At 42.4% G+C, this 12,964-nt stretch overlaps 2 protein-coding genes across 3 annotated transcripts in view; both read left to right on the top strand.

The window, feature by feature from the left end:
* The window catches only part of RAB3B (RAB3B, member RAS oncogene family), a 57,731-nt gene extending 50,540 nt beyond the window's left edge, over positions 1-7,191 (top strand). For both annotated transcript variants that reach the window (XM_086753753.1, XM_086753752.1), the window contains 2 exons: positions 1,246-1,370; positions 4,967-7,191. In XM_086753753.1, the coding sequence (XP_086609879.1) occupies positions 1,246-1,370; positions 4,967-5,154 (313 nt within the window). In that variant the 3' untranslated portion in view covers positions 5,155-7,191. The remainder of the gene's footprint in view (positions 1-1,245; positions 1,371-4,966) is intronic.
* Positions 7,192-9,753: 2,562 nt separating this feature from the next.
* NRDC (nardilysin convertase) overlaps positions 9,754-12,964 on the top strand; it is a 30,509-nt gene continuing 27,298 nt past the window's right edge. The window contains exon 1 of the mRNA XM_086753851.1: positions 9,754-10,113. Coding sequence (XP_086609977.1) covers positions 9,788-10,113 — 326 coding nt within the window. The 5' untranslated portion in view covers positions 9,754-9,787. The remainder of the gene's footprint in view (positions 10,114-12,964) is intronic.

The raw sequence follows: 12,964 nt of genomic DNA, 5'->3' as shown, positions 1-12,964 counted from the left end.
TGTCCTATCTGGAGGGGTGGTGAGTAACGACAAAGAGTGGGAGGGTGAGTTAGAGACTGCTTCTGGCAGAGCAGCCTAATGATCTTTGGGAAGGAGGGAGCCGTAAAAGATAGAGCTGGCCTGGTTGAAGATAAAAGAGGTTGGGCCAATCTGAAAAAACTGATGAAAACGAACGCTACCAAGCTAATACTGTTCTGCTGCTGGCTCTGAGATCTCACCAAGGATGGCAGGAAAGGACTGGCCTCTAAGGATAAACAGAAAAAAAATAAATTCTGTTTTGTCATAGAAAAACTATAAAGAGGCCAAATGTAAGGTCAGGCTCCTGGCATCCACAGCTAGCTCCACTCCAGTTTCAGCTCATGAACCACAGAGAGCTTTAGAGGCTTTAAGTTCATCCCAGTGCTCCTGCTTAAGCTCCCATGCACTTGATCCCTCTGTCATTGAAGTTAGCATTTGTCTGATACTTGCCGTCTGTCATTGCATCTGCTGTTTCCTGCCTTAGGTATCACTTAATCCTGCTGGGTTCAAATATTAGCTCACAGAGCCTTACCTTGATCCCATATCTTCCCAGCTAGGTAAATTTCTGTTTCTCTTTAGCAATTGTTTCCAGGGTTCTATACAGTTTTCAGTCTTCATGAACCAGTTTTCCTGCTCAAGCAAAGATGACTGGATGCTTCCATCTGTTTGACTCTCAAAACACAATTTCTTATGGTGTGACTAAAACTCTGCGGCAAATATGCTGCAAATGAGCATATTTTTTGTCTGCTCTGAATTATTGTTGTTAGGTGTTTTACAAGAAGTTGTAAACCTAGCATGAAGTGTGTATCTATTGTATGGCTTTCTCTATAGGGACAGTATCCTTAGGAAGTGTAATTGATTGTTCTTCCTCTGAAAGATTACAGCTGAAGGCAAGTAAGCTTTAGAATAATGCTTTTTTGTCCCTAGACATCAAAAATTATTCAATTCAGCTTTTTGTCTGGATCTCATGATCTTCAAACCATTTGCCAAGCCTTAACAAGAAACTTTATTGTCACACAAAGTTAAGGAGTAATAAAATAGAATGATACTATAAATTACATAGTTTGCATTCTTGCTTTATGTGTAAGCTTAGTCATTTGTCTTTTAACCAACATACAGTCTGGAGATGTTGATGTTGTCATTAATGGTACTTATTCTCGTACTTAAGATACGATTGTATTTTGGCATGGCTGATAGAAGTTAACCATCTTTTTTGACTTCCTGTAGGGCCACACAAATCAAGACTTACTCCTGGGACAATGCACAAGTGATCCTGGTTGGAAACAAATGTGACATGGAGGATGAAAGAATTGTTCCTGTAGAGAAGGGGAAACATCTGGCGGATCAGCTAGGTACATATCAAAGTTTGGGTTTTTTTCCTACTCTTTTTCCTCTGCTTCTTTATACTGCATTCCTTTTAATTTTTACAATACAAAGTCCTTCCAGCAGAAATGCTTTGATAATGGTATCACAACTAAGAAGCGTAATATATTCTACGTCCGTATTTTACCTGCTTAGTGCTGAATGCTGCCTTCTCGGAGTGCTCCTGTATCTATAAAGCTAATGTCTAAGGATGTGAGCAGAAAAAAGTTTTAATAAACACAATTCTGTCTCCAGTTCTTTCAGTACCATATAATCATCTTCAGAATGCAAACAAATTTTTGTAGAATTTTTTTTTTTGGTGCAACTAAAGAATGAAAAAGAAGTTTATACATCAGAATGGTAATTTTTAAAATGTACCAGGGAAATGACATTGTTATTGATATGGGATAGAAAAACCAAAACAGTTCATTTGAGAGGAAGCTGGGATTGCAATGAAAATTCTAAAATGAACAGCAAAATAAACTCATCCTAATTTCTCACTTATTTATAATTTTTGTTATATATTATAGCATATAAGATCTTTTTAATATGGACTCAGGGCTTCTGTGTTAAGAAATAACTATATTGTAATCTTCTCTTAAAAAAATTCATAGTGGCAAGTAAATCCTGTTAAAATTTAATACATTTAACAGTTGAGACCCTTACAGTGGGCATGCTGTAAATATTTGTTTAGCTTGTAAGAGCAGAGATTCTTACCAGGCCCAAAGGAATCACCATCATCCCCAATTTAGAAAATCCTATGTTGTCTTCAATTCTTAAGCAGTAATTGGAGGGTGCATAATATATTGTTCAACTGGAGGTACTGGAGTTCCACGCACTGCATACAGGGTTGTAGTTTAGAGTGTGACCTTGATCAAATTAGCTAGGGTTTTGTTATTGTTGGTTTGTTTTGTTTTTTTTTTTTAAATGACAGTATAGGAATCCTGCTCGTAGATGAGTATAAATATGGCTTTGTGATAGGGACCTGTGTGATATAAACAAAAAGATGGTCACTGTTCCCAAGAATTAAGAGCAATCAGATTATTTTTTCACATTTCATGTAAAAAAAAAAAAAAAAAAAAAAAAAAAGCATGTCTGCAAAGGCCTGCAGGTTTAGAGCCTTCAGGTATAAATTCTACATATGCCAAGCACGAAGGATCTGAAAGGACAAAAGCACTCCAGACATTCATGACTGGAGCTTTGAGGCACTGCAATCATAAACAAATAATGAGCAAATATCAAACTAAAATCTCTGATTTCCCATTATTATTATTATTATTATTATTATTATTATTGTAATAATAATTTTTATATGTCGGACTAGCAAAGCAAACGAGATGGTTAGTTTGCAAAATCAGTTATGGGCTCTTTTTTACACATCAGAATTTAATTTGCTTTTGAAAATATGAATGTGAATAAACTCGGTTCCTGGCTTGCAGACTCTCAAAACTGTCGTGAGTGCGTGTGTGCCCACATAATTTGCAAGAGTAATTACACTATTCGTAGTTGAAAATTTGTCCAGAACAATGTAGCAGCAAATAGAGAGCTTTACTGGAATTTCCACTCCTATTTGGACTTCTAATGTTTTTTCTTCCCCCAAAACTCATCTATTTGTTCACATACAAACTTGGCATCTCTGAATCATTTACATATGGGACACTTCAAACCACACATGCGCACAGAGTTACCATAGCAACTGACACCATGAGTAGGAAACTGTTCTGCTGAAGAATCCCCAGCTCTGTCCCCAGCCTGTCCTTGTGCTTGTGCGGCTCACCCTGGAGAAACATACCCCAGCGCAGAGCAAAACAAAAGCTGGCCATGCCTTTGGAAAGGACTGTCCCAGTCCTCCTCTTGTGTAGCCTCTCAACATACTAAATGCTCTTTTTGAAAGGGCTGAATATAGATATCTGGTTTTATCAGTCAGTTCTTCCTTTTATTAACTGTGTTAGCAGTACAGCATTATCTGAAATTACTTTAGTGTGTTAGGTGGGAGGAATCTCTTTAACTGACTATTGACTTCTTAAACTGCTAGCTTTCATCATAATCATTCACATAACGGTTATCCTTCAGCATGTTTATCTAAGTTTGTATAGTGAAATAATTTCTGAATCAGTTTAAAAAACTGTTATTGGCCTGAACATGAACTAAACCAAAGCAGATTCAGCCACAGCAGAAGCTAAACCAATGTTGGACTGATAAATATCCAAGTTTACTAATCTCATTTCTTGTGCCTTTTATATAAATCTTTAATCATCATCAAAGACAGCAAGTGGGGCAAACAGAACCCTCCCCTGATGCAGGACCATCATCCTTATTTAGTAACGAGGCAAACGTCTCCACCATCACTTCACCTGTGTTCTCATTACTTTAAAAAGTGTTGGAATGGGGTATAAACCTTTTTGTTATCTCACGCATCACGGCGACTCAGTCTACCAGCAGTGGTGGACTAATTGGTGAAGACTACATATCTTTCCCTTCGTTTGTGGTAGATTCAAAGAAAACTGATGCAATGCAGAACATCCCCAAAATGAAGCAGAACAGAATGTAGCTTATAGCAAAATAAACTCTCTGTGGTGCCTGAGCTCTCGCTGTTGGCAATGTAATAACCACTAGAACAGAAGCAACAGCCACTGTAAGTGATGGTTGGCCTTTGAGGCCACTGCGGTTAAAAAGATAAAGAAATGCTTCACAGTTCAGTGCATTTCTGCTGGCTGAGGCAGGGTTCAGGCTTGTCTGTGAGAAGGCTGGTTCTTGCGTGGCGCGAGGTGTCAGTGGGAGGCAGCAGGAGAAGCTGTCTGTGCCATCCCCACTTTGACATAACTCCAGCCTCGCTGGTTTTTTGTAATGGGAAAGGGTCAGCGTTTGAGAACCTGTACTCATCACTGCAGCTGGACTGGACACTGAAATTGCTGTGTAAGAGGCACACAACGTTGTTTGTAATTCAGCAATGCTGAATGGCACTTGTCAGGACAGGTACTCTTTCGTGACTTGTGCTGTGCAAGGATTAATCACCCTGAAGAGCTTCTCGTCTAAATGGACAAAGAACGGGGAAAAAAACAAGACCAAAGTCACGGAGCATTTTGTTCACAAGCACAGAAGTTGGTCAGCAGAAGGAATACAACCACCATCTTGCTTCTCTTTGTGGTCTTTGCTCTTGCCAGACTGCAGTAGTGGTTCGAGGGTAAGCCTGCTCCTGTCACGCAGGAGCGCGGGGAGCCCCAGACAGCCCCTCCGTCCATCACCAGTTGGAGCATGTCATTAGCAGCTGCAGCCCAGGGGATGGATCTTCACTGATGTAAAGGGGAGAATTTGACTCCTTTGTCCTGGGTGTATTCAGATCTGGATCATCTGTAGATCTGTTTGCCAGAGCAATGATAAGGATCCATTTATCCCTTTGACTCTTCTTGATAAATTTTAGAAGTATTTCTGCTCGCTATTCTGAGATTGTGGCCATCATCTGAGCTTAAGAATTGCCTAATGTCTTGTTTTCTTAAGGTGAATTCTGAAAAGAAAGGTTAGTGTTTTAAAAACCATCTCCATTATCATCAGTCTCGATTTTTTTTTTTTCCACTTTTTCTCACAGGTTTTGACTATTTTGAAGCTAGTGCCAAAGAAAACATCAACGTAAGGCAGGTGTTTGAGCGTCTCGTGGATATAATCTGTGAAAAGATGTCGGAGAGTATAGAATCGGACCCTTCCAGGGGCACTTCTGGAAGAAGCATGCGACTCACAGACAACCCACCCCCATCGCAGCAGAACTGCTCGTGCTAGTGACCTTTTCTGCCGAGGAATGTCCTTTTCCTTTCCTGACAAAATCTTATCCTTTCATTTGTGGTGGTGCATTATCATGTAGTCCAAAGGCAGAAGTCTCTGTTATAGGAAACTGGTATGTTTGTTTAATGTGCTGGAGTGTTAATATTATATATCTCCTCATCTGGTAATTTAAAAAAATAATTAAAAAAATCTGAATAAATATTGTAAGTGCACCTAGTGTTCATGTGAGTTACACTGAAGAAAAAGAATTGTATAGTGTTGCAAATGTTATTTCCACAGAGAATGTTGCATTTTAAATTCTAAATTCCTCTACTGCGGAAAGAGGGGGTTTTTTTGTCAAGAACAGCAGGCAACATAAAAACCAGTTAGTAGGGACTAGATCTAAAAGAAAATGGGGGAAAAAATACCTTCAAAAACAAGAATAATATGCTTTTGTTTTTTTAATTGAAAAAAAAAAAAATCCCCAGATACTGAGTCATTCTTGCTGTCCTCTAGACACGGACCTCGGTTTTTCTGTACAGCGGAGCAGAAAGCAGTGCATTTGTCTGACAGGCTGAGGTCCTCCAGAGAGCGAAGAGGAAGGGGGAGGTGGATTTTGTGTCAAGCCTCTAACTGGAGGAAGAGCAGATGGAGGAATCAAAGCTGCCAGGCAGGGGAGGAGGAGGCGGAGGCCTTGGAGCTGTTCCTGCATTTCCCTGTGCTGTTGGCTGGTGCTGGGTGAAGGAGCGAGAGCCCTTCCAGGAGCTGCCCTTGCTTGCGGCCTTCTCCACAGTCACCAGTAACGACTTCCAGAGTGCTGGGGGTGTTCGGCATCTTGCTGTCCCTAATCCTTTGTTTCTAGAAGCCCAAGAGCCGGCTGTCCTGCAGCTTTTCCCCTGTATCCTGTAGTTTCACCTCTCCAGGTTTGGATCTGCACTGATCAATTGCTTGATGGTGGATTTGTTGCAGAATGAAGGAAAGGAGGAATTGACTGCTGCATGCTTAGTTGGAGGCAAAATCTGACATGTAAGACTTGGAACAGCACTGTCTCAGAAAGATAAAATTATCAGGAGCCAAAATGTGAGTGCTGGCAAATATTGGTGCCAATATTATTAGATTTTCTTTCTGCATTTTGTTGTTGATTTATTTTTTTTTTTAATTTTGTGCTGGATGAGTGTGTGTGTGGGGATAGTTTTTTGGATAGTTTTTTTTCTGGTTTCAGATTCAACTGCAAAGTATAATTTAAAAAAAGGAAGATTGATTAATAAAACATAACTGCAAATGAAAAATGGCAAAGAGGTCCCGGTAGTTATTCTGTGGACCTTTTTTCATCATTCCTTGAAGGGAGGAGCAATTTTTAATACTTAACATCTAAAATATTCTTATACTTCCAACATCTCTAAAGTTACAAAACTCCTAAATGTGTGTGTAGAACTCTGTGTGCACTAGCCACATGCAGAGCTTGTGTTTCTCTGAAATATATGAACTGCTTTTTTGAATCTGTGAAATTACATACACTGTGTGCCCTTATGATCACACACTTGTTGGCACATCCCAGCTCCAGTGATTGCAAATTGTGTCTGCAAATGTGAATTAGGTGGATACGGAGAGTTTGCTGTCTCAAGGTGAAAATTCTGAAAAGTTTTATGGCTTTACCTTAGGCCTATGAACTCCTCTGACTGAGGAGTTCTGACTTTCTGATGTCAGAAACTGGAGCTGAGTATCTGCCCACTGCACTGTAATTTGCTGGATTATGACACTAGCAAATGCTTTTGTAATTTTGTTCTGTTATGTCTCAAAGTGTAATAGTTCTAAGAAAGAAGCACAATATTCTGGAGAAAAACGCAACTACATTCATGTAGTTTGAGCTCATTGTGCTAAAGGCTTGATCACTTTGTTTGTATGTTGCTTTCAGAAATCTTTACCGTGACATATTTTGGACGTGTGTGATCTGGTACTGAAAGTGCGATTTGTGCAGTGCTAGGAATGTGGTTATTGTATTTAACCCCTGAAACTGCAGAATAAACAGAGATGTAGTCACCAGGTGTGGCCAGAGAGCTTGTGTGAGCTGCGTTACTAGCAATCGTGTGCATTTATAAAGAAGGTATATTTTTAATTCATTTAAAATAAATCAAACTACATTGATCTTTTATTTTTGAGACAGGATCCTTGATCCTTGAGCCCAGCAATCTGGAATCACTATGAGATTTAAAACAGTGTGAAAAGAAGGATTATTTGGCCAATAAATGTGCAGTGCAGTGTTTTAATTGTAGCAGAAGTGGTGTTTAGGGCAACTTGTGTAATAGCAAAAAGAAATAAAAAATTCCACAGCAGGGAGTGATTATTTTGAGCTGTGCTGGTATCAAGGAGTACCTCAGTGCAAATAATGATTTTTCAGCTCAGGACATAAATGGTAAAAGAAAATTGATTCAGCAGAAATGGAATTTCAATTATTTTGTTTACTTACTTTTTTTTTCCTAGCAAAAAAAAGACTTTTCCCTTTTCTACCCAACATATAATTGTGTTTCATTGTGTTCTAGTCAAGTCAGGTGTTTGTTTTGTTTTGTTTTGTTTTTAAGAAGAATATAAGTACATTACAGACTCTTCAAGCTAAAATGGGCAGAATGTTTTTTACAGCACAAGCCAGCAAGTAGCTACATGGCAGAATAGTCTGAAGAACTGGAGAAGATGAATTCTACTCAGCCCTATATTGCATACATGGAGAAACCTAGTATTTGTTGCAGAAACCCCGCAGAGTTTATTTAAAATAAGAAATCAAATCATCGCAGGCAACTGACACATAAAATATATATTAATGGTGAGATGTATCTCATCTTATATTTGCATTAAAAGCTGTGAAGGAATACAGAGAAAGCCTTTTGCCTTAAGTGGCATGCGGCTGATGTCAGTAGCAGCAGTGCGTCAATAATAATTGCTACTTGTATTAACTTGGAAGAGGTAATGGCAGAATGTGAGACAACAATTTGTCAAGGCAAGGGAAATAACAGACTTGCTTGCACTGAGGACAACCCAAAATGCTTGATGCAGTCTTGTATAGAGCCTTCCATTTGACAGGCAGTGGCCTAGAATAGTAGTGCCGATAAAGCAGTATGGTTACAAGATTAAAGAAGGGGTACTAGAACGTGAAAGGAAAGGTGATTGCTCTTCACAAGCTTCTCTCTATGGCTTGTACTGTACAGCACTGCATGCACAGTTCTCCAGTGAAAGGAGGCTCTGGCTTACAGGTGGGTCTTGGCTTCCATCTTGTGGAGAAATAAAGCACTAAAACACCAGGTAGACATCCAGATTAAATAATCATCCTACACATCCAGCTAAATTATCGTCCCTGTATCTCAGACAGCCCCCCTCATTTTTATTAGCCTGACTCTTTAACTTTGCTTTCATCATCTCTTTTGCAGTCAACATAGACTTAACACACATGCGCAAAATAACTAACAGCACTGGTATTACAGGGGTAGATGGAACTGAACAAACATGGAACAATGTGAAAGAGATGTGATAAAGGCAATGGCAAGCTTCCCAACAGCTCTCAAAGTGTTACAGGAAAAAAAAAGGTCTTCGCAATGTATGCCATTTGGAAACACCAGCTTCAGAGAGACTTAAGGCAACAGGAAAAGCAGCATCCCTGTTGTCAAGATTTGAAATTGCTACATCGGCACTGCAGTTTCATAGGGGGAAAAAGTATATTCCCAGATTGGAAAATGCTGAGGCCTGCTAAACTGCAAAGACTAGGCCGTATGAAGAATAAACACACATCTTGTCTGGTAAATAGTCACAGGTACAAACTTTAAGCCATTAGGGATACCATTAAAAGAAGAAAAAAAAAAATTTAAAAAAAATCAGCAGTCAAGAGTAGGCACGTGCTGGGTCTCTCAAAAGACCAGTGGTACTGCTGGTTGAAATAAAATTGCAAACCTAAGTCTAGGTCACTTAAGTGTTGAAAAATATTTCACCGCCGGTCTGGCAGCAGCTGCCGGCGCTGCTCGCCAGGGAGCCGGGCTCGTAGCCAGGCCCTCGGCCCCGGTACCTCACCGGCTGCTGTTCCCGCCGCACCGGGAAGGCCCCACCCGGCACTGAGGGTACGGGGTGTGACACCCCGCCTCCAGCAGCTTGCGTGAGCTGATTGGTCCTGTCAGGAGTGAGCAACAGCTACTTGGACCAATAGCTGAAGGAAATAAGAGGAAAAGGCTGGCCTCCACTGACCACCGGTTGGACTATTCCAACGCGAGAGCAGGGGGACACGTAACACGGCAGGCGGGCATAAGTGTTGGAACGCGACAGAACAGAGATGAGTTCCAGGTGTCTGGCTCTAACCTTCTCTCTTTCTCTTATTCCTCTGATTTTTCTGTTCTCTTGGTCTGATTTCTGAAAGGGACTGCCTTTCCCTCTGTCTCTCTCCCCATCTATGGTTTCCCCCACCCCGCCCACTCCACCAGCGTTCTCCCCACCAATCAGAGCCCATTTCCGACCAAGTGAGTGCCTGGGATTGGTCCGTTTCGCCCACCTGGCACCGCGGCGGGCGCTGACTGGTGCGGTCCGGAGCTGTCGCAACCGTCACCTCTACTTCCTCGTGCGGCGGAAGCGGCCAGGGTCACGGCGGGGCGGGGGCGGCCGGCGGCGACGGCGGCGCATGCGCCGTGTCGCGGCCGCCTTCGCACGGAGGGGCCGAGCGGTGCGGGCGGGGGGCCGCGGCCTGGTGTGGTGCGGCCGGCCGGTGCGTGCCGTTGTCCAGCCGCTGTGGTGCGGTCAGATCGTCGCCATGCCCGGTAGAAACAAGGCGACATCCAGCTACAGCTGCCCGGAGCTGGCGGTTGGGCAGCAGGCCGGGGAGGGCGGCCGCGACCCCAGAGGCCGCTCGCCTCACGGAGAAGAAGAGGACCGCGGGGACACGGGTTCCGGCGCCAACCTCGGCGACCCCGACATCGTCAAGTCCCCCAGCGACCCCAAGCAGTACCGGTGAGGGCCGGCGCCGTCGAGCCTCCCCCCGTCCCCAGAGGTCGTTGGCCCGGGGAGGCCGAAGGAGAGGGTGGGGGGAGGCTGGGGGAGGGGGGGGCTTCCATCCTCGCCTGCCCGCGGAAAACCAGCCCCGGCCGGTGCGCCAACGTGGGGGGCTGGGGACCAGCCTGCTGCGTGTCTCCCCCTCGGCACACCAGGCGCTCCGGCACGGCTGTCACCTCCGGTGCTTGAGGTCGGGCTTGTCCTGGTGACCAGGGGAACTGGGGGGGCCTCTCGGTGAAAAATGGAGGCTGGGGGTTCACAGGTGTGTTTCTTCTCAAGATGGGCTGGCTGGTTTGTGTGCGGTAGTGGGCTTAGAGCTTGCTTAGAAAAAAAGCCAAAACAGTGCTTGTTCAAAGGCTCTGCTGTGACACTGTGTTTTTGAGACACAGTGAATTTTCGTTTGCAGCAGTTGTCCAGGCAACTGTTCCAAAAGAGTTAAGCTGAAGTATAAAATGTGGTTGAAGTATTACAGAGCAGATACCTGTTACTCTTCCCGTTTTAGATGAGCTTTGAGGTTTTAACATAAATATGTCACTGAGTTGAGACAAAAATTACTTTTATGCTGATATTTTGCCTGTGTCTTCATCTGTGTGTTTCTGAGTAATACCACAAAAGTGCAGGAAAAGATCCCCTTTCCTGAGCACAGCCCACAGCAGCTGTGGCCTTCTCGCAGTGGGGGATTCAGCTGAGAACGCCAGCGGAGTTTGAGTGCTTTGGATGCTGTAAGGCAGTCGTTCTTGAAGGGACACTACTATAACTTCTTTCTGTTAGGCAGGAGATTATCCAGCCCCTGTTAGAGATGCTTTTTTTTTTTTTTAATCTTTACTCTTCGTAATGTCTAGTCTGTGCAGCCAGGGGAGAATCTATCTAAGCTGTGAACTGAATTTTGGATTTGCAGTGACATTGGTTGACAGTGAAATTCCCTCCTGGCTGTGTGAAGAAAACTGTGTGCATTGGCTTAGGGAGAAACTTGCTCCCTCCCTTCTTGCCCTACTTCCTTGCTACTTCCTCTGGATCTCTGCCTGCCTCTCCTGCTGGTGTTCTTACTCATGCTGCTTTGCAGGAGGCTTGTCTACCTCCAGAGATCACGGTTACAAAAACTGTCAGCTTAGGAGGCTTCTGCCTTTACTACCTGAAGCAGCACAGTGATGAAGCTTGGGAAATCCATTGAAAACTGTCACTGGCTATCTGTTTTGAGGCTCAGGAACTTCCTCTGCATGTAGAGAATTTGAGAGTGTGTTTGCCTGTAGCATAAGATAAACTAATACCAGAATCTTCAGATATCCTACTGTCAATGCTTAACAGGTTTTTTTTCAGTTGGAAGCGGAGAGTCACATCTTTTCAGACTGATTTCCATGTGTAGGAAGTGAGTGCAAGGCTCATTTCCTACACATGGAAATCAGTCTGAAAAGGTGTGACTAACAAGCGTTACCCTTAGGAAGGAGAACCTCGTTGTGGCTGAAAGTAAAGCGTGCTTATGTCCACTAACTATACACCAAACCTCCTAAGTAAGTGTAATGGCAGGTGATTTGATGATGCATATATACTTTGTCCTCTGTTCATGCAGAAATGATGATGATGTATACTGCAGGCCAGGCACAGTGGGCTTAATCTGACCTTCTGGTGACATCAGTCTTAATTTAGTGGAAAATGTTCTATTTTATCTTTGCAAATACAATGATCTTAAAAACAAGAGAATTCTGACAGAGATTGCAGAGTGTATTTTCCAAAGTAAGTTTGTTGGGATAAAAATTATTGTCATAATCAAAGTTAGTTTTGCACATTAGAGCTATGAGTGGGTAGTTATCTTTAACAAAATGTATGATTTATATAAATTCATCCATGTATGGAATTTCATGGGCTTGTTTTGGGTAATTTGGGAAATGAAAACATTTGTCTTACGTGTTTACCATACATTGATATGTATTTCAATATTTATTTAACTGCTAAATAATTATCATTGATATAAGAAAAAAAACTTGATGTGAGAACAATTCTGTTTAAACTTGTCCAGGGTGCTTAAACAGTATCTTCAAGAATTTTACTTTTATATTTAAGCTTCAAAAAAACCTATTGGATTGCTCTTGCTTTTGTTGCTACATTAAGTGAATGTGGGTTTTGTCCTGTATTTTGCATACTAATTGGTACTTTTGTATTGATTACACTTGTCCTTTTCCATTGGGCTGAAACATGGAAAAAGTAAAGAACACCTATGTCAGTTGGCGCCTCTGCTCAGTGTAACATAGACTGCTGTAGATTTTCCTGAAGTGAAATCTGATAGCCTTCAACAGTGGCTTAGTTCGGTTGTTGCCTTGCTGCTGGGTGCTTTCTGTCCTAGTATGTAACACCCACAAACCTGAAGGTGAGTAAACATGAATTGGTATCGTCTGCTCTGTTACTTTAATGGAGGTATGTGGAAAGGATCAACAATAGCTACTGGATACCCCTGGCTGCACAGCTTTATGGCACGTTGTTCTTTTGGGAGAATACCACTATTCTGCTCTCTGTTTTCCGTGACCATCTGCTGATCACTGGGAAGCCAGTGTTCCTCATGGGCCCTGAAAACCTGAAGGAGACAACTGTATGCAGATGTGAAGAAGGTGGTCATTGTGCTGGAAGCAACATTGACTTGTTGCTGTCTGGAGCTCTTGCTTTGAGGCTGAAATGTCTGATTGTGCAGTGTATGTTTTTAGGACTCCTATTCAGAAGTTGCAAACAGGCTTTCAGAACGTATGGATGATTAACTTTGTACCTAGACATTAACATGTGTCTGTTACTATCTGTACCTCCTATGGTTAGTCATAGCATC

This window comes from Chlamydotis macqueenii, chromosome 8 (genome assembly GCF_036417535.1).
Source record: "Chlamydotis macqueenii isolate bChlMac1 chromosome 8, bChlMac1.mat, whole genome shotgun sequence".
NCBI lineage: Eukaryota > Metazoa > Chordata > Aves > Otidiformes > Otididae > Chlamydotis > Chlamydotis macqueenii.
This window is presented reverse-complemented; position numbering and strand designations above follow the sequence as displayed.